The following is a 25,070-nucleotide window of genomic DNA, read 5'->3' as shown; positions in this document are numbered from 1 at the left end:
AGAAAACAGAGGAGCCTCATTATCTCATTAACTATTATTAGTTTTTTTTTAAATAGGATTTTAGGGTTCAGTTTTCTCTTGTGTTGTGTAACGCTGCAGTTGCAGACTTTACAGTGTCCCACAAAGTTCCACTGTGGGTGTCTTTTGAGCCACAATCAATAAAACAGCTGCGCACATAACTGTTAAGGCATACTGTAGGTTAGTTGAGGACAACAAAGGCTGAGAAAGAGTCTGTTGAAGATGCGGTAACAGGACAGCACTCAACAAAATTCAGTGTGTTTATTCTATACTATAATATTTCACTTGTGGTAGTATATGTATAATATATTACATATGCACTATGTCTCAATCTTACCTTTAGAAAATACACTGAAGTTTGTTGAGCACTGTTCTGTGTTCCCACATCTTTAGTTGAAAGGGCTCAAACCGGATGTAGTGATACCTTCACTTCACTCCAAAACGGAAGTTGTCGACATCACTGTGAAAAGGGTCTATTGAAGAGATCATATTTGCATAGTCATGTACTTGGCGAGTATATACTCCAGTTGTACTTCTCAAGTCAACAAGCTACACTTATTACAAGTATCTTTATCACTAAAGGAGGCAGATGAGTAACTAAACATGGCACACAACACAGGAGAGAGCAGGGGAGGAGAGGATGATACTGATGCAATGCAATGGAGAACATTCAGTGTTGAAAATCCATCTTTGAATCTACAAAACATGATGTATTTGTTACAATCCAATCCATTTCAATGTCACTCTTTTTATTCAAAGGATTTACATTACATTAAAGCACAGTCAATTTTGCAAATTTACAAAATAGCAACATGATCTGATGTGACACCAACAAGATGAACTTGCTTCACATTACCTACCCCCCCCCCCCCCAAAAGAAAAAAATACATAAAAGGAAACAAACTAACACATACACAAAAAACGTTGCCACTACATTGAGTAATAAGACTAGCCTTTAAAATAAAGCCTCAACTTTCCCAGCTGCTGTAGATGCTCTCAAAAACATTTGGTACCTCACAACTAGGAGGGCTACTCAACAGGTAGTGATTTTTCTGTACATGAAGGTTAGTCTGGATGCTTCTCGCTGCTCTGGCTGTCTGGAAATCTTAACCCTATGGCAGTTGCCAGAATTCATGCACTGTGGTCATGCTAGGAGGAACTCCTCGTCAGGAAAACTGGATCTGTTGTACAGTGGGAATCTGGAAGACAACCACAGAGTTCAGTTTATGTTTGAGATTTTTTAACAAAATCATCCACATCAGGTGTGTTGGCTTTACCTGTTGATATGCGGTGGTGTACACCATGACATTCTGCTGCTGTCCATCGGCTGTGATAATACCAGCTGGCAGTGGATTTGCTGATGAGGGGGAAAATGTATTTTAATAACACTGAAATGAAAACACAAAGAAATTGAATCCACATACAAAGCATTCGAAAAAAAACAAGTTCTACTTACTGAAGGAATCATCTGTGAGATCCTCCCCCAGGCTTTCTCCCACCACAACACCAGGCATCCCCTTCTCTCCCTTCATTGACTGAAAGAAAAAACACCACATGTACCTTAAGTACACATGTAATCACAGCTATACACAGAACTAAAATAAAACATTTTCAGACCTTTCTAGAAGGGTTTTGTGATAATGTGAGATAATCAGCATCCTGCAGTATCACTAGGGCTTAGCAATATATCAAGATATGGTCTTAGATTTTGGATATTGTCATATTGTGATAAGGTATCTGGATTTAAAGATATTGCATTGTAAAAGCTATACTTGACTTTCTTGCATTCATTTTTACACTCTTTTGTAATCTTAAATTGCTCCTAATAAGCGTATGGCACTCAAAAACTAAAATGTGAGATAAACCCACCAGGTTTATTTAATTCTCATAGTATTACGATAAAAGTATAAACAATTTAAATATTTGGAACTAATAAAATAACCGTCTGTCATCTGTCACGCCCCTCGTCGATCGCTGTCACAGCTTGCGAGTCGCGTGCATCTCTGACAGAGCAGTGTTGCCAACATGGCGACTTTGTTGCTAAATCTGCTGACTTTCTGTGGTCTTTGGAGACTCTCACATGAAAGCATGTATCACTCTGCAGTTACAAAGCTCAACAAGCAGCGTGTGTTGCCGGGATCACCTACCAAAGCACGGAAACCTCCGCCACAACCTTCCAACACATTTTTTCTAACCCCAAATATCCTTCATTTAATATTAAAAACACAAAGATATAAGGCCTGAAATTAAATTTAATATATATTACCTTAACTGAAAGGTAATAACTGTATTTTAAGCATGCAATACAAATGAACGATAGTTTTAGAGTGTATTTACAGTGTATCGTCGCTCTCCTTTCGAGTGCAATCATTTTAAAAGAAAACTTTCCATGAGACCAGAGAAAAAGCAGAAGTAGATTGGGATACAGCCTAAACATATCCAGATATCATTTATAAGCCCCATTATCCCCCGATGGACTAGTCCAGTGACAATTGTTCTTCGGGATTGTACCAAGTACAGTGACCTTCACCAAAAAAAAAGGGTTTGTCCAACATGAGATTGGTATCGTGTTTTTTAATGTCATGTGTCCAACTTCAACACCACTCGTCCAATATATTCACTATCCTTTCTCTGCACATGACCAAACCATCTCAACCTCGACTGTCAATGCTTTGCAAACCATTCAACCCGAGCTGTCGCACAAATATGTATATATATATATATGCTCAATTCTAATCCTTTCCATCCTGGTCACTCCCAATGAAAATCTCAGCATCTTCTTCAACTTTCCCTTTTGCCATTTCTGCTGGTCAACATTACCACTGACACTCATCTCCACTCATTCTATCGTGCTTGCAATCTTCCACAAAACTGAGAAAACATTTTCAATGCAAAGGATTTAGACTTTTGTTTCTTTGCTTTGGGCCCGTTGCACAAAACTAGGATTCAGATATTCAGGATGAATGACTGAGCCTGGTTCAACAAATCCAAAACAAGGGTGTCCAAGCTCAGTTGGTTGCACAAAGACCAAGCCAGGCTGAGCAGACACAGATTCATCAAGCCAGGTGAAACCAATCCTGGATCAGTGCGCGCACACGGCTTCCTCAATTAGACCTCGCTGTCGATCACAGATTCTCAGATTCACCATGACAACTGCGGGTGTTCTTTTCCTCCTCTGAGACTGAAACCCTCATAGTACGAGGAAGTGAAACAACAAATCAAAAGCAAATAAAACACGGCTACGATAATAAACCAGTGACTAAAAGCGAACGCCTGAATATGTAAGTAGTGCGGAAATACATGTTAAATCCTCCGCCGAATCTATCACATTTACAATCCAAAAAGTTAATTAACATCTTTGAAAACGTAGTTGTACTCTGAACATGAGTGGAAATTGTGAGTGAGAATGTGTAAATGTCACTTCCTTTAGATTGTAAAATACACTTTGTGCGTGTGTTGTGCAGATTAAACATAACTGGGCCAAAGCAGACATGGCAGCATGTCAAAACTACTAACATTTTTTTTTTTTTTTATTGTACATGATGTGGACATCACAACTACACTGGACAAAGCAGATGCAAGTGCCCGGACTAATACTCAACAATGCACAAGCATACATTATTTGACCTACATGATGCCCACTAACACAGCATCTGTGCTGTCCTTCACAATGCGTCCTGCCTGAGGAAGGAGAGGGCATCCCAGAGTGTCATCACCACTGTGTGAAATACAGGGGGGTCTGGGCCCCCTGAAAGCCTCAAAAGCAAAATTTGATGGGGGTCTAACCATGTTACAGTGTAATTGCAAAACATTTTTCAGTTTTACATATACAGTATGATCTACATGCATAATACATGTCTTCTTATCCTTTATTATTGCTCCAGAGCAGGCTAACTGCACAGGATAAATCTCCATGGTAACTGATGTCATAACATATCCTTCTGTCTCTTATCCTGCTTTTGAACAACCGGATCACGGATAAATTAAGCCAGGATAAGCGCGGCTTAATCCTTTATCCTAGTTTTGTGCAACGGGCCTTTGGTTTCCACTGAAATGTGTTGTTCCATTTTGTTTTAAGAAATGTCAATGGAAGTAAACGATGAATGGTTTGTGTTTATATAGTGCTTTTTCAAGTCTTGATGACCACTCAAAGCTGTTTTACACTATAATTTTGCGATTCGCCCATATACACTTTCATACAGCCCATCTATGTGCAGCACATTTCCTGTCACCAATCGTTCATTCCCATTCACACGCTGCCAGCACAGCCTTCAGGAGAAACATGGTAAGCACAACCTTCAAGTTAATATTTTATTTTTTTAAACTACTAAAGACAAAATAATTATTCATATGATGTACTATGTGTAAATGCATGACGTTTTACACACACACACACACAAATACACAGTGTTTCAGTGTAAGGTTGTTAAAATATTTTAAATAAGTCTGTGTCACAGTCTCTGGACTAAAATACAAGTGCTTCTAAAGTCTAAGTATGAAATTCTTATGCTTGGTTAGTATATTTACAGTACAAGAAACACTGCGCAGCATTGATTTAATTTTTAATTTCCCTGATGTTCGAATTAGATTTTTATTGATATCTTCATTGATTGCAAACAGAAAGCAATTCATGTCAGTAATTAACCTGCACATTCCTGTGAAGATAGATAAATGAGAGTCATAGTGTTTGTCAGAAAAATTCCTACAATGGTAATAAAGTACACACATTACAGTCCAGACAAACAAGAAACACACATGCAAAACTATTATGAACAATAGGGGTCCAAACTTTTCTCACCTCTCTGAACTTCTGTAGGTAGAGCTTCAGTGGCTCCACATACATGTCAAAGCCCAGAGTAGACATGGCAAACAGGATGTCCTCCCCGTTGATGGTCTTCCGTTTTTCTTGGTGGCATCGCTCACTCGCCTCTGATGTGATGAAGCTGATGAACTCACTGACACATTCCTGCACACACTCCTTGGCATCTTTTGCAATCTGTAGAAATGCAACATGGCGAAATAGCAGGATGTATGCGATTCAGTTTTTGCAATTAAATATATTTTGTTGGCTTCATGTGACCAAAGCAAAAATCTTTTTGAAATTCTACGTTTTAATTATACCATTATCATCATTATCATTATTATTATAATAATAACATAGTTTAATGTTCCATGTTTGAGAAGGTACATGTGTAATAGAGAATTAGGGATGGGACTTTTTTTTTACAGCAGCAGCAACGCGGGGGTGTCAATTATTCTACAGTGTACTACTTTATTTTAGGCTCGTAAACATGGCTGTAATGTCCATTCTGACCATCAGAACAGCGATAATAAAAATGAGGGGCAAAAAAAAGGCCACTCGCCAGACGGCTCAGGTTTTTGAACCTGCACTCGTTAGGTGTCCACCAGAGTGAAGTACAGTGATCTTGACTGGATGAGATGCCGTGTTCATTTGTGTAGCGCTTGTGTTATGTCCCCCACCCCCGTCCTAAACTTAAGCACAACCTCGTTCGCACTGCACGCACACACACACGCACGGACGCACACAGTCACTCGAGAGAACGAGCCGGTGACACGCATGTGAGAACCCAGAGAGCCTGGACAGCAGGATCACCTTTCCGTGCACAGCTTCTTTTAACCTCAGTGGTCGTGAACTTTACGCGTTTGTGACACTTCGACTTTTTTTTACTTTTTTTAATTTTTTTGTCGAGGTGCGCACGTGTCGATTGTCGGTCGATTTGTCGACAAAAAAGTCCCATCCCTAGTGAGAATACATATGTACATATCTATCAGTTTAAATCAGGTCCTAAAAGTAACAAATCTGATGCTTTCAATATAAGGTGTACCTACTTAAGCACCTAAATAAAGAATGTGCAACCCTTTCAACACATCTGCATGGGTGGGTGAGTTTAGTATACGAGTAGGGTAAGACTGGTGATCCTGGAGATGACGTTTAGTAAAGTTTATTGTCATCATGTGAAAACTTCTCAAAAAAAAAGAGAAACTCATAAACACAAGTTAAAGTCAATATAAGATGAAATTCTTGTTGGGCACCCCAGTACTAACCCTAACCCTAACCCTAAAGGGACATGGAGAAAAAAAAAAAGAAAAGTCTGCTTTATCTCGCAAGGTTTTGCCAATGCCTCCTCACCGCAGCCCTTAAGAGTTATGGCTGTCAAATCTCCTAACACTGTAACAGTCCCACAAGTACTACATATATATAGATAATACATATATTATATATTGTATGGATACCGATTTATTTATAGTATTGAAAGAATTGATAAAATTGTGGCTATGGATGTGTGGAGAGAGAGGAGCGGAGTGCAGACGGCGGCAGAAACAGCTGAGTTCATTTGTTTTCTACGGAGCTCCTAAAGCGACGTGGCTCGCTTGGATCGCGGCTCGACCAAACCTTCCACAGTATCCCGATGTCGATGAGAGTGTTCAACTGATAAATGTGGGATTCTGGACAAACTGTTACTTAGGGCTTTGGTGTTGGCTGATCGCGGCTTTGACAAACAGGACAGTGTGGGACTTATGTGCGCCGAGGTAAACATCCCTGCCGTCGCAAAAGGACGCTGTCAGCTGGATGATAGAAATGTGGAGAGCACAAGAAAAACTGTATTAATTAGTGTCTGTTGCATGTGAGCTTCCCACTCACAGTTCGTCGTTCTGGAAGGATGGAGATACGTTGTTGTTTGCGTAAATAGTCTGTTTATTGTCGGCAATAACGTAAACAAATGAACTCGGCTGTTTCTGCCGATGTCTGCGCTCCGCTCCGATTCTCTCTCTCCACACATCCATAGCCACAATTTTATCAATTCTTTCAATACTATAAATAAATCGGTATCTATACAATATAATATATGTACTATCTATATATATGTAGTACTTGTGGGACTGTTACAGTGTTAGGAGATTTGACAGCCACAACTCTTGAGGACTGCGGTGAGGAGACATTGGCAAAACTTTGTGAGATAACCCAAACGTTTTTTTTTCTTCCTCCATGTCCCTTTAGGGGCTCCGTACCCCAGCCCCCCACTTGGAGATCAAGTTCATATTATTTAATATTGTATTCTATATAGCGTCAGAAGAGAAGTCATTTAAGATTACCTTTCCTATAGAACAGGTCTATACCTTGTCCTTTCATGAAACCAACTAAATAGCCTTATGTTATTTATCTTATTTACACTACATGTCATTTCTGTCGCGAAATGGCCACGCATTCACAATTCTCATCTGCTCTCTGATACACACATGGCAGAGTTCTGCCCCGATGCACTGAGCTTCGGAAAATGTTATGTCAACCACCTGAACATTTTTAGCAGTTTACACGTGCTTGTTTATTTATCTGCAATCTTGAAGTTGGCGACTCAACCATCAAATATTAATACTAATAAAGATTTTTCCCACTCCCTTTCTGTCCCTCACCAACCTTTCCAGTTTGAGGAACAGCATTCTTCATGATACGGGCCACATTAGCTATAGGAAGATAGATGTCCTGCTCTCTGTAATTCTCCTTGATTCCACCGTCGTCATGGTCATTCAGACTCTCCTCTGCATCATCTGTAACGCGCGCACACACATACAGTCAGTCGGAATTCACTGCCCATACTGAAGGTTGTTTTCAGACCAGCTCCTCACCATCTTGAGACTGGAGAACATAGTGACTGGAGGCCATGTACTCTCCCGTGATTCCAAGCTGGGAAGCGTCGGTGGTCGAGCCGTCTCCGTCCATCTGAAATGCAAACACACTGATTCTTGAGCAAAGCCTGAATTGACAAAACCTATAAGAACCACTCTTTAAGTTTGCCTTAGCTGGTTTTTACCAAGGTTCTCACACTGAAAAACTTTACTCATTTTACTAATGTCAGAACCATGTACAGTACAATGAGGAAATACACAAGAAAGTAACCGTTCTGACTGGGAGACTTTTTAGTAGGGCTGCAACGATTATTCTATTAATCAATTTTTAATCGATGACTAAATTAATGATCAACTTGTTTGATAATCAATTAATTGGTTTTTCTTTTTCACAATTAATACAAGCTTTCTGATTGTTCAGCTTTTCTTAAACATTAATATTTTCTGGTTTCTTTGCTCCATTGCACACAAAAATTATTACAAATGAAAAGACATTTGAGAACATCAGGATTTCCAGGTTTGATCAACATTTAACTACATTTTATGGACAAAAGAATAGTGAGTAGAGAAAGCGCGTATACATTTTTTAAAACATGGTTACTCTCTTCCGTATCGGCTACTGCTCTTTATTTAAATTTTTGAAACACACTGCGCGCATATATTCTCTGGTATGTTGCGTGTCTCCGTATATCGTATGAATTAGGGATGCACCGATTGCCATTTTTGGGGCCGATTCCCATTTTTCAAGAAGTTTGACCTGCCGATACCGATTTTAGCCGATTCCAATTTCAATAATAATTAGAATATTCTAACGCATTAACGCACTTTCTCACTTTCATTGCACTACGGGTAGACGTGCAGTTTATGAACAGGCAAGGCGGGCAACTGCTTGGGGCCCCGAGCCGATAGGGGGGCTCCCGACACTCGGAGCATAAATGCATCAGTGAGCCGCTGCATCCCCGTCTCCCTTAAACATCAAGGGTTGATTTGCAATGACATCTCAGTAGGAAACCTCCCTAAAGAGGCCCCACGTCACCTCACGTTAACCTGTGTGAAGCTGAAGGAAAATGAAGAGGAGTTATCAATCAGGAAGTTAGAGGAGGAAGAGAAAAAAAAAGAGGATGAAGAAAAAAGAAAGACACAGTTGTAAGTGGCGCTACTGGTGCAGATAATGATATAATCATAACATTAACAGTCACTGTCTAACTAACGGGGACACAGACAGCAGCTAACATTAACGTCAGAATGCTAGCTGACGCTAACGCTAACTAGTAGAAGCAGTGCTTCAAAGGTGCTGATGAGGAATTTCCTGCTGTGAGTTTAGTAAGAAAACTATTTAATTCTATACTTTATATTTTATGTATAATGTGAGTTATTTTACAGTGCAATGTATCATTTTTTACATTTATTTACAGTATTTTATTTTCTCTATAAATTTATGTTGTCTTATAATGTGGGTTCTTTACAATGTAATATTTATTTTTTACTAAGTTTGTATAGGTTTTTTTTTTTAAAGTTATTTACAGTATTTTATTGTTCTTTACATTTATATTTTCACATACTTTATTTATCTCTCCGTTCCTACAACAATATAAAGAGAAAATTTGAATTTTTCTGGCATATTTACGAATGGTAATTAATCGTGATTAATCCACAGCTACCCTGTGATTTATCTGATTAAAAATTTTAATCTTTTGACAGCCCTAGTATATGTACTTTGTATGCATTACTACAAAATACTGTATGTCCTACCAAGTCGCGTTAGGATGTATACGTTTGCACACTGCACCATGCCTTATCTGTACTATATAGTGTGTCTGACCATCCATTCTCCATTACTTTCAGTTTGTCTTGTGATGAGGAGCAGCCATACTCTGCATAGACCTGCAAACTCTGCAAGAGAAACACTTCCAGACAGTAACTGTCACCGGCAGTACCACCAAGACCTAAATATGAAGGGACTGTGTCTACTGGCAGAGGAGAGTTGGAAAAAAAAACAAAAAACGCAAAAAGACTCAAAAAATGTTATTGTAAATATATTTTATACTGTTCAAATTCAACATGCAAAATCTCTAGTTCACGTACAACTGCACTGTTATTTCAAAGTCTGCTGTTTCTTTCTTTCTTTATTTTAAACAGTTATACACTCTTTTAACATGCATAACTGCTACATATTGAAAGTTTTATTAAAAAATGGGCAAAAGCACTTAGGACATTTTTTTGGCACTTGCCTGGTTAAAATAAGCAAAAGAGTCCATTTTGAGGCTTAGGTGATAAAGGGTGAATTTAAAGGGTGTGAACCTGTGATTTCTATGTATTTTTCTAAGTATGTTAGGAACTATACATACAATTCAAAGCGAAAAAACCTCCTTTTCTATCCACTTCAATCAATTCGATCAACTTTACCAACAAACAAAATCTAAAAGGGAAATTCTCACATTACTGAGCATAAATGTACACTAATGCTTTTAGGCGGTTACGACTGTAATTCTCTAAACCCTAAACAAAATTTATATTTGAATAATTAAAATATTTCCTTTTACAGTTAAACAACAGGTTCAGTCCTCAATAGGGTTGGGCAATATGGAAAAAAATTCCAATCAGCCACCAGCAGCATAACAACCGGCAATCGACAGATATATTCTTGGGGTGGGGGCAGGGCAATACGCAATCACCTCACAGCATTGGAAGAGCTTGTTTGGAAAAAGAACACAAAATCACTGATTTGGGAGTAGTTTGAAAGTTAAGTCAGCGGACGTGAATATAGCCATTTACCGTCTTTGCAAACGTGCGCATGCCAGCCAAAGATTCTACCAAAACCAGTCTGCACAAGCATTTCCATCATCCTGCTGAGCATGCAACTTTCAAGAGTAACTAAACCCTTAAACCACTTTTTTTCCAGGTTAAAACTAGTGTATACAGGTCCAAGTCGATAACTTGGTAATTTTGTGTATTCGAATTACGTATTTTGTGTTAAAAAATGGGGGTATGTAGTGGGTGGCGTGCACCAACTCTTCATTTTCAACATGGACGCCTTCGAGTGAACACTGACTGAGCAGTAGGAGTGGGAATCTTATACTATCTCACAATTCAATTCGATTCAGATTTTTGGGGCTACGATTCAATTCAAATTACATTTTCAATTCGAAACGATTTGATTCATAATGATTTCTGCTTCAATCTATAGATGTGCAAAGGATGATATACCCACTCTGCAAGACAAAATGACAAATAGAGACATTAAAGTGTCTTTTTCAGACTTTTTTCAGTTTTAAACATTTATCCATGCTTAGATGGAATTGTTGCAACTGTTACATAAAAGTAACAAAAGTAAAAGTGCCTCTTTATTAGTGCTGGGCACGTTAACGGCGACAACTTTAATGCACATTAACACATGGCGCGTTTCCATTTCCCAATTGTTAAAATGAGTCTCTAAAGTAACGCTAAACTTTAAAAACAGAGGCACACATGTCATTTGTAGTGCTGCTCTTTTCGTTTAATAAACAGACCGCTCCAGCTCGACTGTAGGGGCGCTAATGGTGCTAAAGGAGCTAATGCACTTTCACTTTCAAGTGTCTCATTTAGACGGATGAGAACACAGTGCAGACGAGCACTGGGCGCTTGTGTTGTACAAAGGTATTTATGAGACAGCTCTTGTGGTGAACTATACATCTGCAGACAGAGGAGAGAGCTGAGTCTTCCTACAGTCAGCTTGCATGTCATCTTCGCTGCTGCAGCTTATGTTTTTCAACAGAAGTACAGGACTGACTTTGCCATCACTGATCTACTGCAGTGTGCTGTGGAATGCATGCCACCAAACTTAAATATATCATGAAATCTACTGATTGAAAATGCCTACAAACCTAATGGATTTCATTTTAATTATGCATTTGTTACATGGAGCAAAGAAACCAGAAAATATTCACATTTATGCCTGTTTTATTTATTTAAAAAAACAATTTCAACCAATTCATCAGTTATCATCAGTATAGTTGACAATTAATTCAGTAATGGTCGCTGTCCTACTGCCAATGCTGCTGGCACATTGAACACATCGTTTTGCACAAGTGCTGTATATAGGTTTTAGAAAACATTTGGCACATGTGATAACGCTGTTGGACTTTAAAAGCAGTTTGACAACGTAATATTTTGAGTTCGTCTGGGAGGCTGAATTTACACCCGTTGGGATGGTTTTTATCGGGCAGATCTGGCAACCCTGCGCTCAGCCCTTCTAACGTATCATTGACAACATGTGACTAGACGCAAAGAAAGCCGTGAATTGTTTTATTTTTTTTGCTGATGCTAAATTTCATATATTTATTCTATTTAACTCGGTGGAACAGTTACCCATTAGGATTAGCCGCATTTCCCTTTGCTTTGTTTATGTGTGGGTGGGACTAGCAACCAGACGATTTTGCGATCACGTCACTTAAGACGCCGGTATCCTGGTTTACTCAGTCGAAGTAGACCCCGTTTACGTGACCCTTCCTTTGAAATGTTACATCATGAACCCACACGGTGGTGAGGCTGTTATCTGGCGCTAGGGAGGTAAAATGATAACACGCGCGCTGGGCAACTTCACGTTAGCCTCGGGCTAAATATGGCGAAGCTATCGAGTGCTAACTTCACCTGGTGATATAATAGCGAGCTCGTGTATGTTGTCCCTACATTAACACGCTCCGTACACATTGAAGGGCTGACCGGCAGTCACGTTACCTTCTGTAGTTAACATGTTCCGGTACACATTGACCCATAAGCAGAATCCCACGCCGCAGCTGGCCCTGTTCTTTGTTACACGGAGCAGTGACAAACATGGCCGAGGCCGAAATGACGAGACTTCATTTTCAAACTTTCACCCGCTGGATACTTCCTGATGAACAACCCTCATTCACTCAGACAACAAATAAAAATCAGACAGAGACGGACATTTCCATTCGAGCTAACGAGAAATCGGTTAGCAATCATTGGCCGGAGCCAAGCTCAAACCTGCAATGAAGCCCTGGTTGGTTACCTCCCTGAAAGCGCCGTTTGGTTGGACAGAAAATGGCTGCGAAAGGACCAGTCCCAGCGCGGAGCAGCAGCTGCACCGCGGTCTGTCGCCGATAGGGGGGGCGTGCTGCATTCACGGCGCAAAGGACTCCTCACTTCTAATAACTCACCAAGTCCTAACGTAAGAGTCGCGAGGTCCGAATTTTGAATTTGAACGTGGAATATCATGCAAATTACATTTAGTGTACATGTGCACTTCGCCTATTATGTACAACAATTAAATACAAAACGAGGATGAGTTCAGTCTGAAACAACACATTCAGAAGAAAGTATGCATCAAAAACTCATTGATATTTTATAACTATAATAAAACGGAAAACTTTCGCGGTGACATGCGTTTATCTCCTTTAAGAGTACATTAACGTCAACAATGCGGGGTAGCCCTAAAATTCGCACTGAAGAGATCTTTCGTTCATAATTCCCACATTTCTGGCAGCAAGTGAATGCATCTCTCCTCCCGCTTGAACCTCTACGGGTGTGTGTGTGTGTGTGTGTGTGTGTGTGTGTGTGTGTGTGTGTGTGTGTGTGTGTCCTGACCAAATTAATGAAAGTTAGTGCAGTATCCTAAGAACAGTTGTGCAAACCTGTATGTGCATGTATGAGCTGTGTGTGTGTGTGTGTTTTTGTAACATCTTGAGGACTTTCTGGCATAAACGCTGGTCTTGTCATGACCAGCAGTTCATTTTCCTTTATTTAACCAGGTTAAAAAAAACTGATTGAGATTTAAAACATTTGAGATGTGTCAATTTCATGTCCTTCTGCACATATCGGCTGTGGTTTCTACACATATTTAGACACAAATATGTAGGCAGAAGTTCAATAATGGATTTATAAATAAAAGTCAGCCAGTGAGAGAGTCTGCAGACATACAAAGATGGACAATGTGCAACGGCTTATAAGGAACAATGATGTACACGATAGCTGCAGCCAGTAATAAAACGCAGAGCACAGTGGTATACAGAATCCAAGAGCATTCATAAAAAGCAAGTCTCCATAGTCCATCAAGGGTAAAAAAAAAAACGTTGTGGTGATCAAATATTTTCTGACTTGAAGTGAAAAACATGATTTATTTCTAAAAAAGAAACCCAATTTCAATTTCAGCTTTGAAACAAGTTTATCAGTGTGCAGTTTAAAAGACAGATGCTCATCAATTAGAATGCCTAAGTATTTATAAGATGTGACCATTTCAATTTTGACCCCGTGAACAGTCAACAACTTCTAGGTGCCATTTGAAAATAACATGGTCTTTGATTTCACTGCACTGAGCACTAACTTGAGCTGTGTCAAACAGAACCGAACAGTGTCGAAGGCTGACTGCAACAACTCAAGTGATTTTAAAGCTGAAGAACATGTGCAATAACTTACTGTATCGTCAGCATAAAAATGGGAGACTTTTTGCAATGGGTCTTCATGAGAACAAAACTCTGGTCCAAGTACGGCAGAAATAAGGCTAAGTTCCAAGTGTCTTAGCTAGAGTTAGGTATTGACCGGTTATGGTTAGGGTCAGTGTCTCAAAGTAAAATAAGCCAGAAAGTTTCCTGTCACAATAACTGGAGCAATTACATTCCTCAACATTTCCTGGGCCTGCGTCTGTGAGCTGTGAGCATAACAATTATTTGCAGAGTATGAACTCGTGACATTTATGCCTGGATTATGTAAACAAAATGCCACTTCACAATTCATTAAATAATGAAGACCACTGACGAGCATTAAAATATCCAAAAGGCATTTTAATGTCAATCAAACACCCAACACTGTATTTTCTTTGTGCGATTCAGTCAATTCACAAGTCCATTTTTATCCCATTTTATCCATCCATCCATTATCTACTGCTTTATCCTACAATGGGGGTGTCCCGTTTTATATCTAAATGAATTCACAGTCATATAGAAGACTACAATCTGGACACATCGCTGTCATGTACAGTGAATATGGAGCCACTGGAATGAAAAAAAAGAAAACAATAAATCTCACTCATACACACAGTCTATGTGAATAAACAAATGAAGAAAATAGTCATTTGAATAAATACATATATATATATACAAATATAAAATATACAGAACTGCGCTGGCCCTGTGATGTCCAGGGTGTACCCCTTCTTTAACCTTATGTCACCTGGGATTGGCACCGCAGTCCGCGATGATGGATGGATACAGCAACAAATGAGAAAATACTTACTTAAAATAGTTCATTTGTATGTTACCATTTTATATTTGATTCTTTTTATCTTTTACCTTAGTATGGAGCACTTTGTATGATATTTGACCTTTGACCTGTCCTTCATTTTTGCCTCCCCTTTTATAACGTTTTATAGTTTATGACAAGTGTTTTTCAACCAGCGTGCCATGGCACACTAGTGTGCCGTGAGAGATCGTCAGGTGTGCCGTGGGAAATTATCCAATTTCACCTTATTGGTCTAAAAACATTTTTTGAAAACAAATATGAATTATCTGCAAATAATATGGATAAAAATATATTCAAGACACTTTGATAAGAATGACTAAATTGTTAATATAGGCTACAGAGTATCATTTTTTAAACATTTTTGTTTGGTGGTGTGCCTCGTGATTTTTTTCAATGAAAAAAATGTACCTTGGCTCAAAAAAGGTTGAAAAACACTGGTTTATGACGATATACATGCAAAGACCTGAAGAGGACTCAAATTTGGCTACGTCTCCCTCAGTTCCTTCAGATTTCTCAACTGTTCCCTCGGTTTTGAAAATCCGTTGTGGCAGTGAAGGCAGCGGCTGCTGGAGGAGAGGCTCAGCCGGTGATCAGAATCAAGTCATCAGTCGGCGACATAAGCACGTTCGTAACCTGGTTCTGATCGCTTGGAGTTCGTTTGGGATGGACGGAGAGACGGTGTTGTTTTGGTTTTTTGTCAGCAATACGGAAAACAAATGAAAACAGCTGTTCCTGCTGTGTCTGTGCTCCACTCTCTCTCTATTCGTGCCACTCTCTGTGAGGCTCACTTTACATTACTCGAAATTAACGTCTTTAGACCCACCGCCCGGAAATCTGGCAGGACAGGACACCTTGACCTCCCGCTCTCACGAGCCCAACGCATTCTCTTTATACGCACTCAGAAAATTTGAAGACAGCGGGATTACAACAAGATCGATGGACTTTATCACAGTCTCCAAAATGTCTCTCCACTAGGTCACACATTCTCAGGTTTTCTTTTATAGATCACAGAACATTTGCGAGGGAATTTCTTCATATTGCATACGTTTCTGTACAGTAATATGATCACTGATGTATTTAGCTAATTTTCAGAGGTTTGGTACACTTAAGCCCCAACCTGACGGTTTCGCTGGCAGCCTGTGAGTGGGTATGAAATATGATTCATAGGAAATGCGCTGAATATAGTTGCCCTGCACGAAAGTATGAGTAAATGGGTGAATGGCAAAACTGTAGTGTAAACCAGCTTTAAGTGGTCATCAAGACTAGAAAAGTGCTTTATAAATACAAACCACAAAATACCTGTTGTGGCTGATGGGTCATGTGATGACACCTGAGCCAGCTGAGACTGTTCCTAAAACACTTTACCTACCTTTCAAATACCTACCCAGCCTTATTGTCAGACATATAGCACAATATAATATCATATACAGTAATATAATATAATTTGTAGTGGTTAGCACTCTTGCCTTTGCAGCAAGAAGACCCGGGTTCCTGGGTTCGAGCCCCATTTGGAGCAACTTTGGAACAAGGGCCTTTCTGCAAGGAGTTTGCATGTTCTCCCCGTGTGTGCATGGGTTTTCTCTGGGTTCTCCGGCTTCCTCCCACAGTCCAAAAACATGCGATATGGGGATTAGGTGAATTGGTCACTCTAAATTGACCGTAGGTGTGAATGGTTGTTTGTCTCTATGTGTGGCCCTGTGATGGACTGGCAAACTGTCCAGGGTGTACCCCGCCTATCGCCCAATGTCTGCTGAGATAGGCACAGCACCCCCCGCGACCCTCTGGTGGAGGATGAAGCGGTAGATAATGGATGGATGGATAATATAATATAATATAATATAATATAATATAATATAATATAATATAATATAATATAATATAATATAATCTATGATCAAATGCCATAAAGCTAATCTAGTTAATAAATCAATCAAACGCAAATATCTAAAGCCATTGTGGGAGTTAAAGTAGAGCTGATGCAGTTTCATAGTGTTCATCGAGATCTTCAACCATGGAAGGTTTCTGGACTGTGGCTCCTGAGATCCGCACACCAAACCCACTCTGCAAGGTTGTCCAAGTCTATGTCCATTTTCATGTGATCAAATAGTCTGGTGGCTATTATTTAGGCTCCAGTGGTCTGGACAGGGCCCTCCTCGTCGGATCCATGTTCAGGATGATGCAGCGTTTGTTGTGGCAGTTGTTTCATTTGTAGACGGTCCAGCTTGGCCAAGTTTTCCTTCAGATGTTTAGAACCAGGGTTCAGCAGCAAAGCTTGCTGGTAGTACATCCTGGCTGCTGCATAGTCTCCCTGCACACATTCACACAAGAACAAAGTACGCACTATTATCAGATAATAGTGGCTCAAACTGAAAATAACATCAACAGTTGGCTCCACAAAAGTGTTGTGATTTTTTTTTTACCTTTTTCCACAATTACACCAATATTTGTTAAATTAGAAATATATTAAATAGTGAAATCCATCCATCCATCCATCCATCCATCCATAAATAAAATTAAATAACTAAATATTAAATGTCACACCTAAATGTTACATATTAAATCTAAATCTTCTGGGTGAAACAAAACCTCTAGCTAATATGTAAATTCACATGGTCAGTACCAAAATAAATGCTTGAAATGGTCAGACTGTTTTTATAATCAAATAACAAATTAAAATATGGGGAAATTAAATTAACTCAGTCTACCGACCTGCCCAGCGGCCACTGTTTGTACTTTGAACAGATTATATCCAATTATTAGGTCTTTGAAACATAGCTGTGAGGAGATGTGCTTTCAAACGTGTATACGGTGATCTGAGTGCTTTTATTTTGAAATCCGGATGTGAATGTCCTTAAAATCAGCTTGAATGCAGGGTTCTTTTTCCTTTCTTTCTTTCTTTCTTTCTTTCTTTTAACCGTAAAATCCCTTGTAATTCGGGCGTTCAAATTCAGTGTCTGATAGCTTGACCTGTCCTCTCTACTTTTAAAATACAGCAGCCAAAGTGTTGTGTAATATATACCAAATACAGTGTGTACTGTACGTGTGTGTGTTATGGATTGTTTCTCATAATTTAGGTTCTTTGTATTCATTTATTTTCTCTGACTTTCTTTTAATGTTTGTAGTACATCCATACTGTTAAGAATTTGACATTATATTTCTTGCTGTGAAATGTAGTAATGTACATACAATATGCATAATATAAATAAGTAACCACCCACAGTCGTGCAGCTGGCGTCACAGAACACGGGTTTAAATAGGCGAACTATCACACCTTTGGATACTGTCACTTCTGTGAGAATTCCTGTTTTTGCCCTTTTCATTTAATCATACCCTACTTTCCTTTCATCGTATCCTCATGTCCTACTGAAATGTCAGTAGAACAAAAGAAACAAGAAAACAGGTTGTCTGTTCAAATGTTTAAATCTGAGTGCCTAAATTGGAAATAATAATCTATTTTTCTAAAATGTAAAATTATTTACTGATTCTGCTAAATGCCTTAGTGTAATGCTGAAAAGTTCTCCTATGTTTATTAGCGGTGTAATCTGTAAAATGAGTCAATCAAATATTTTTCGTATTTTTTTTTTACCAAGGACTCTTTGACACAAGTACTACCTTAATGTGTTGAATTCCTCCCATGTTCATCCAGGCCTGCGACTGGTCAGGTTTGAGTTCAACAGCAAGCTTGTAGGTCTAATGGGAGGAAAAAAGTCAATACATTCAGATACAACTGAACCCAACTCCTTAAATAAACAATACAGACTCTAGGAGGACAGCATATCCCATAATCAAAATCATATTCAGTATTTTCAAAATGGATGTAATGCATATTTTTGAGTCCAGAACAATGTGTTTGAACATTTCTCATATATTGAATAACTATTCTAACTGTTTTAACTCATTTTTTAACAGTATCTTTAACTTCACAACAAAAAAAATGTCAGGTGGCACAACCAACTATTTATAAAACAATATATAGATTCCTAATATTTATTTTAATATTAATTATTTGGCAACTATACCTTAAGGTGTCTACACTAAATAAACATTATTATTTTTATCATTGTGGGTTTTTTTTACAATAATTTAAGATGGTTTTTTTAAGTCTCTGAAGGTCAGGTTTTAAACATCCGTAACATCCAATTTTACATTTAAAGACAAGAAAATAATCACACAAATACACAAATTCATATATTCAGTATAATAGCTACACACATTACATTTATAAACCATTTGGTCACTTTAACGTATTATTGGTTTAAATTGGTTGCACCACTTGACAAATATTGGTTGCATCACCTGACCATATTAGTTATGACATGAAATATGCTGAAATGTACAAATTATCATGCAAAATTATTTAAAGTGTAATATCTTTCCATTCAAAACTAATAAACATTCTAGAAGTGTCATGGATAACCTTAGAGCTTAGAGCCACCTGACAATTGCAACTAAACTCAAATTAAACAGCTTCTGTTTGGATGCAGGCATTATTTTCTACCCTTGTCATGAAGTTCACACAGAACACTTTTTAAAAAAAAAAAAAGAAAATATTTTTTTTTCTAATTTTACATTGGTTTACATTAGTTTTCCACCTGACATGGAAAGTGTACCAACCTACATATCGTTGAAAGTAGTTATTTTTATCAGTATTTGAGGGTTAGGAGGTTTTTGACCATAAAAACAAGTTCATGTATGTAAGTAGACCTCCATAACTAACATATATGTGCAACAGGACCACTCTATGTGAGCTTTAATGTATTTGTCAATTGTATCTCCGAGTCCCTGTGTCCCTGAGAAAAGCAATAAACAAAGTTTGGGGGAAAAAAAATGCAAACCTATAACGACTACATGCATCCGGTAGTACTCAGACCATGTATAGAATGAAAGTCTTTTTGATAAAATCACAAATAGTCACATTAACTGAACAACATTTTATTATCAAATGAATAATTAAATTATTCAATGTTCATGCCCATGCCTAATGAGATGAAAATGAGAAAGAAACCGAGAAAGGTACCTCAAAGGCTTGGTCCAACTGGTTCATCTCTCTGAGCTGGTTTCCTTTGGAGAAATACAGCTCTGCTCGTACAGTCACATCACTGGGATTCTGTTGCAAGGCCCTGTCCAGAGCATCCAGAGCCTGGACACATTCACATATACAGTCAACTACACAATATGCTCAGACAAACCTAGATCAATGCACTTTCTGCCTCAACTACTGGGAGTTAATTCTGGTTTAGAGGAGAAATCACAAACGGCACTGCAACAAATCAATTTCCTCAGCTTTTAATTTGAATCGTGAATGGGGTTAGAGATGCAGAGCAGGAATGAACAGTTTAGGAAAATATCATAACTTTCAATTAAATTAAATTGTATTTGTATAGCAACATGCGCCAAATCATCTCAAGGCACTGACATAGACAACGAGCAAGCACTAGGCATCAGTGGAGAGAAGAAACTCCCTTTGAACAGAAGAAGAAATCTCTGACAGAACCAGACTCAAAGATTTGCAGCATCTGCCTCGACCGGTTGGGATGAAAGGAAAAATGGAGGACAGAGGAGAGAAAGGATGAGAGAGAGATGAGGTAGAGACAGAAGACCAGGAGAGAGACCAGAGACCAGAAGCAGATATACAACAACTGTATCAAGTTATAAGTTTAAGTCATCAGTGATGACATGTTTCTTTTTAAGATTAAGATTCCCTTATTAGTCCCGCAGTGGGGAAATTTCCAATTTCTGCATTTTAACCCATCTGTGAGTTAGTGAACACAGTGAGGTGAAGTACATGCTAACCCAGAGCAGTGAGGGCTCCAACCGGCTACCCTCCGGTCTCAAGCTTGAAGCCCTAACCACTACAGCTGCCCCCCTAGAACTATGATGTCATTTATATAAGCAGGAGCAGAAATTGTTGACAAAAATTTTACTGATATGGAATAATAATGTGATGAAATGTATGATAATAATATACGTATGAGACAGACACACAAATCTGTGACGAACAAACAAACACACCTCTGTAAAGTGGCCGCGCTTGCTGTAGATGGCAGACAGGAGGCGGTAACATTCAATACAACTGTCAGCTCTGGATATGATGTCCAAGGTCATCTTCTTAGCGTCTGTGGTATAACCAGCCATGACTAAAACCTGAGCCTGGTAAAGAAAGTCAGTCACAAAAATGTTAAGTCAGGGTTTGGCAAAGTGTTTACATTGATACCTTTTTTTTTTAAGTGTGTATTGTATGGCTTCCTGATACAGAATCAGCGCAGTGCACACCCTGTGTTTTTCCTGAAAATATGTTCGAAACCTGTTTCCTGTTTTGGATGTGACCCAATAAAGTGAACTGAGAAATTAATGTACTTTATGGTCGTTATAGCATTGCTGAAACCACAAATCTGGATTCAAGGATTTTTATGTCACATGTTGACGGTTACACAGTAACACACAGTGAAATGTTACTTTAGAATCGCTTTGATGCTGAACATTTACTTCAATTTAACTTAGTAATATGGTAAATATGGTAAAAATATATGGTGTAAAAAAAAGTGACAGGAAAAGTGATGGTGATGCTAAAGTGCAGTAAAGCAGTAGTGCAAATTGTCCATAGTTATATTTATCGAGTGAGAGGCATGTTCTGGTTGAGGAGCCTTATGCTGTGGGGATAAAAGCTCCTTCTCAGTCTTTCTGTGCAGGTTGTCAGGCTGCAGAACCGTTTGCCTGAGTTTAGCAGCTTGAACAGTTTGTTGCTGGGGTGGGAAGTGTCCTCAAGAATCTTGGTGGTTCTGCTCCAGCAGCGTCTAGTGTAAGTGTCCTGCAGAGAGGGCAGATCTGAGCCGATGCAGTGCTCGGCTGCTTTCCCCACTCTATGCAGATGCTTGTTCTTAAAACACTCTCGACAGCAGCTGTACAGAAGGTTTCCAGGATCTTCGTGGAGACCCTGAACCTTCTCAGGTGTCTCAGGTGGTACAGCTGCTGTCTCGCCTTTTTGACCTGGGTGTGAGTGTGGATGGACCAGGTGAGCTCACCCGACGGTTGAACTCCGAGGTACTTGATGTTATTAACCACATCAACTGGAGCACCGTCAATGAAGAGAGGGGAGTGGCAGTGCTGCTGCTTCCTGGTATCCACAACCACCTCCTTGGTTTTGCTGATGTTCAGCTGGAGGCAGTTATCCTGGCACCATCTCTCCAGGATCTCCACCTCCTTCCTGTAGGCCATTGGTTCTTAAAGTGCAGCCCGGGGGCCAAAGGCAGCCCACAGAAACATTTCTGGCGGCCTGCAATGAATTACAGTTGATAGTTTTAATCCAGGAGGTACTAAGCTTGTTAAATGTTTATTGGACATTACTGGATACAGACCAATAAGTGTAAACTGTACAACTGCAATCTGATCATTAAAATTATTACAAATGGGATAGCTTTTTGTTTTTTTTTCCTTTGGCGGCCCTCAGTCCAACGTTGGGTTCCTAAATTAGCCCTCAGGTATCAACACTTTGAGAACCCCTGCTGTAGGCTGTCTCGTCGTTGTTGGAGCAGCAAACTTGGCAATGGAGTTGGAGGTTTGAGTGGCCACACAGTCATGGGTGTACAGGGTGTATAGCAGGGGGCTCAATGCACAACCTTGTGGTAATCAGGAAGTCTGTCAGGAATCACAGTGTTGAAAGCTGAAATAGTCAATAAGCTCGGAGCTCTGCGTACCTCCTGTGCCGTCACGGACACCTCCTGTGCACGTCATCTGCATGCGGCAGAGAGTTGTAGTCCATTCTGTCCTCGAATCGGGCATAGAAATTGTTCAATTCGTCGGCAAACGCAGAATCGGCATTAACCACTTCTTCCCTTACCCTCTTTTTGGAGTCCCTGCTCGAAAATGACATGGCCAAACTAAATAGAGTAAACCTCTGCAGTTACAAGCTCTATGTGGATTTTCTTGGTATCAAAATAAAGATAACACTTGTGAGATAAGTTTCACTGTAGATGCCACTGTGTCAGAGTAAATGTACATGGAACACAGCATAAATAAAGGATTTTTTTTCCATCCATCCATTATCTACCGCTTTATCCTCCACCAGAGGGTCGCGGGGGGTGCTGTGCCTATCTCAGCAGACATTGGGCGATAGGCGGGGTCCACCCTGGACAGTTCGCCAGTCCATCACAGGGCCACATATAGAGACAAACAACCATTCACTCACACTCTCACACCTACGGTCAATTTAAAGTGACCAATTCACCTAATCCCTATATCGCATGTTTTTGGACTGTGGGATCTGATCTGTGTGCATTGTCTTCACATAAATAGAGAAAACCATCCAGAGTAAAAACTTGTGTGCACAGTGTGTGTGTTTTCACCAGAGCCAGCCAGATGTCAGTGCTTTCTGGCTGGAGGGCAACGGCCTCTCTGTACACCTGCACGGCCTCTTCATAACGGCCGGTGTTGTAGTATAGAGCTCCAAGTGGTGTCAGGATTTCCACCTTCCTCGTCACCCGCAGCGCCCTGTAGGCAAATGTCAGAGGTCAGGAGGATGGCCTTCTATAGAGGTGATGCAAAAACACTAGCACAACGGCTGCCAACAGCTGTGTGCCTGTCACATTCATATTCATGAATTGTGGAAAAAATATGCTTTTAAAATATGTGAATTAAATAATACTATAATTCAATCTCTGTGAAGCTCTTTGGAAAAATTGATGGGGGCCAGTGTGCTCCTTCTGCCAGGCCCAAGTTAAGATAAATGGGAGGGTTGCGTCAGGAAGGGCATCTGGTGTGGTTTTTTGACTAAAGTTGCACACAAGCAATTCCTTTTTACAAATAAAAGTTAAAAACGTCAGGCAATGCAATTAAAAAACGATATAAATCATCATGTCAGTCACTCAGTGATGCTCTGTTTTGTAGGCAAATATGCTGGTGGTCTGGCAACCCATGCAGCTTTCAGTGTATGTGTCTTTTGTAACAAGGTAGAATGGGCTGGGATCAACAGGCTTGACCATAGTGGTTTAAACACTGCATACTAATGCATCACATTTATATAAGCCTTTGATGCCACCGAAAAATGTTTTCTTTTCTCTGTGAGTCAGGTTGGTTTGGGTGTTTGTATGAACGGAGAGAAGTTTAGCACCGTCTTTGACAAAAATGGAGGGACAGAAAGTTAGTAAAATACTAGTCGCATGTGTACAAACCGGGTGGGGGGTCGTCTCTACATTAGCCCAACCACTTCTCTGTAAAAGCTACTACTGCTAAATATACTCACCTCTTGTACCAAGACTCTGCTGCTTTGTTGTCTTTGGATGATCTGAGCAGACGGCCCAGGTTCACCATGGCCACATAGTGTGCTGGTTTGAGCTGAACTGCTTCCTGGTAATGAGTTGCTGCTTGGTCTTCCTTTCCTGGAGGAATGAAAATGCAAGGTCCACTTATATTGACCAACACAGTCTCTATCTACACAACTGTTTACACACATGCATAACAAGTGCTCTTCGAATATTAAAAGGAATTTCATATTTAAAATGCCAAAAAACATGACTGTGAGGCCAGCTTTACCTTTAATTTTTGGGCACCCAAATCTAAAAACATTATCTGTGAGTCTAAATGAGTGTTTTTGCAAATTTGGAAAGAATTTCCAATTCCTGAATGTGTTTTCAATGTATCATGTTCATAAAAACTAATGTCACCTTGACGCTTATCAATATCACACTTACCAAATATCAAATCACTTCATCACTGAGTCAATGAAATGTTTTGTCATTTAAATATCACACTCCCAAATATTCGGGGGTTCTGATGCCTTGCCCCTTTAAAAACATGGAGAAATGTAGTCAAGGAGAGGAATTTATCTGATAAGGACATCACAAGTTTAATTTAATTCAATTTAATAGTTTTTATATTAGCCTGAAAAGTGATATTAAGTCAAGTTGTCACAGTCCAACTCCTGCGACAAACGCATGAATGCAAATAATTAGAATGAATACAATATAGAACTAGATCAGATCAGTCCCCCACCGGATCACACCAACAATTTTATCACTTGTTCCTGGTCCCATTGCGGACATTTCATCCAATTCAATTGGATGAAATTATGCAATTATGTTGCTAACAAATGACCTCCTGGCGGACAAATAAATAAACAGGTTAATGAATGTGTATAATTTGGGATAAACATTTATGAAGTGAGTAAACAAGAG

At 39.4% G+C, this 25,070-nt stretch overlaps 2 protein-coding genes across 3 annotated transcripts in view; both read right to left on the bottom strand.

Moving 5' to 3' along the window:
• Positions 1 to 902: 902 nt before the first annotated feature.
• Positions 903 to 12,747, bottom strand: nfyba (nuclear transcription factor Y, beta a). 2 transcript variants are annotated; one of them, XM_083907373.1, is made up of 7 exons: positions 12,652 to 12,747; positions 7,666 to 7,759; positions 7,457 to 7,587; positions 4,817 to 5,014; positions 1,475 to 1,553; positions 1,296 to 1,375; positions 903 to 1,217 (listed from the first exon to the last, which is right to left on the bottom strand). In XM_083907373.1, exons 2-7 carry the CDS (start codon positions 7,757 to 7,759, stop codon positions 1,185 to 1,187), a joined length of 615 nt encoding a protein of 204 aa, XP_083763499.1. In that variant the 5' UTR covers positions 12,652 to 12,747; the 3' UTR covers positions 903 to 1,184. The 2 variants fall into 2 exon arrangements, with proteins under 2 accessions (XP_083763499.1, XP_083763500.1); XM_083907374.1 differs by lacking the exon at positions 12,652 to 12,747 and adding an exon at positions 12,382 to 12,603.
• A 4,115-nt stretch (positions 12,748 to 16,862) lies between these two features.
• Positions 16,863 to 25,070, bottom strand: part of tmtc1 (transmembrane O-mannosyltransferase targeting cadherins 1) — a 28,969-nt gene continuing 20,761 nt past the window's right edge. The window contains exons 14-19 of the mRNA XM_083907007.1: positions 24,140 to 24,275; positions 23,244 to 23,388; positions 20,914 to 21,051; positions 19,919 to 20,041; positions 18,514 to 18,591; positions 16,863 to 17,209 (exon numbers count right to left, since the gene is read on the bottom strand). Of these exons, the coding sequence (XP_083763133.1) occupies positions 17,024 to 17,209; positions 18,514 to 18,591; positions 19,919 to 20,041; positions 20,914 to 21,051; positions 23,244 to 23,388; positions 24,140 to 24,275 (806 nt within the window). The 3' untranslated portion in view covers positions 16,863 to 17,023. The remainder of the gene's footprint in view (positions 17,210 to 18,513; positions 18,592 to 19,918; positions 20,042 to 20,913; positions 21,052 to 23,243; positions 23,389 to 24,139; positions 24,276 to 25,070) is intronic.

Source organism: Microchirus variegatus, assembly GCF_963457635.1.
Source record: "Microchirus variegatus genome assembly, chromosome: 20".
NCBI classification, from domain to species: domain Eukaryota; kingdom Metazoa; phylum Chordata; class Actinopteri; order Pleuronectiformes; family Soleidae; genus Microchirus; species Microchirus variegatus.
The sequence above is the reverse complement of the archived record's forward strand: the minus strand, read 5'-3'. Positions and strand labels throughout refer to the sequence as shown.

What these genes read in the sequence shown, in the direction of transcription:
- nfyba (XM_083907373.1), bottom strand. Translation starts at nt 7,759, where the DNA reads ATGGACGGAGACGGCTCGACCACCGACGCTTCCCAGCTTGGAATCACG. An exon ending in TGTTCTCCAGTCTCAAGATG is followed by an intron (nt 7,588 to 7,665) that starts GTGAGGAGCTGG and finishes CGCGCGTTACAG; the next exon opens with ATGATGCAGAGGAGAGTCTG. An exon ending in CTGTTCCTCAAACTGGAAAG is followed by an intron (nt 5,015 to 7,456) that starts GTTGGTGAGGGA and finishes GCATTTCTACAG; the next exon opens with ATTGCAAAAGATGCCAAGGA.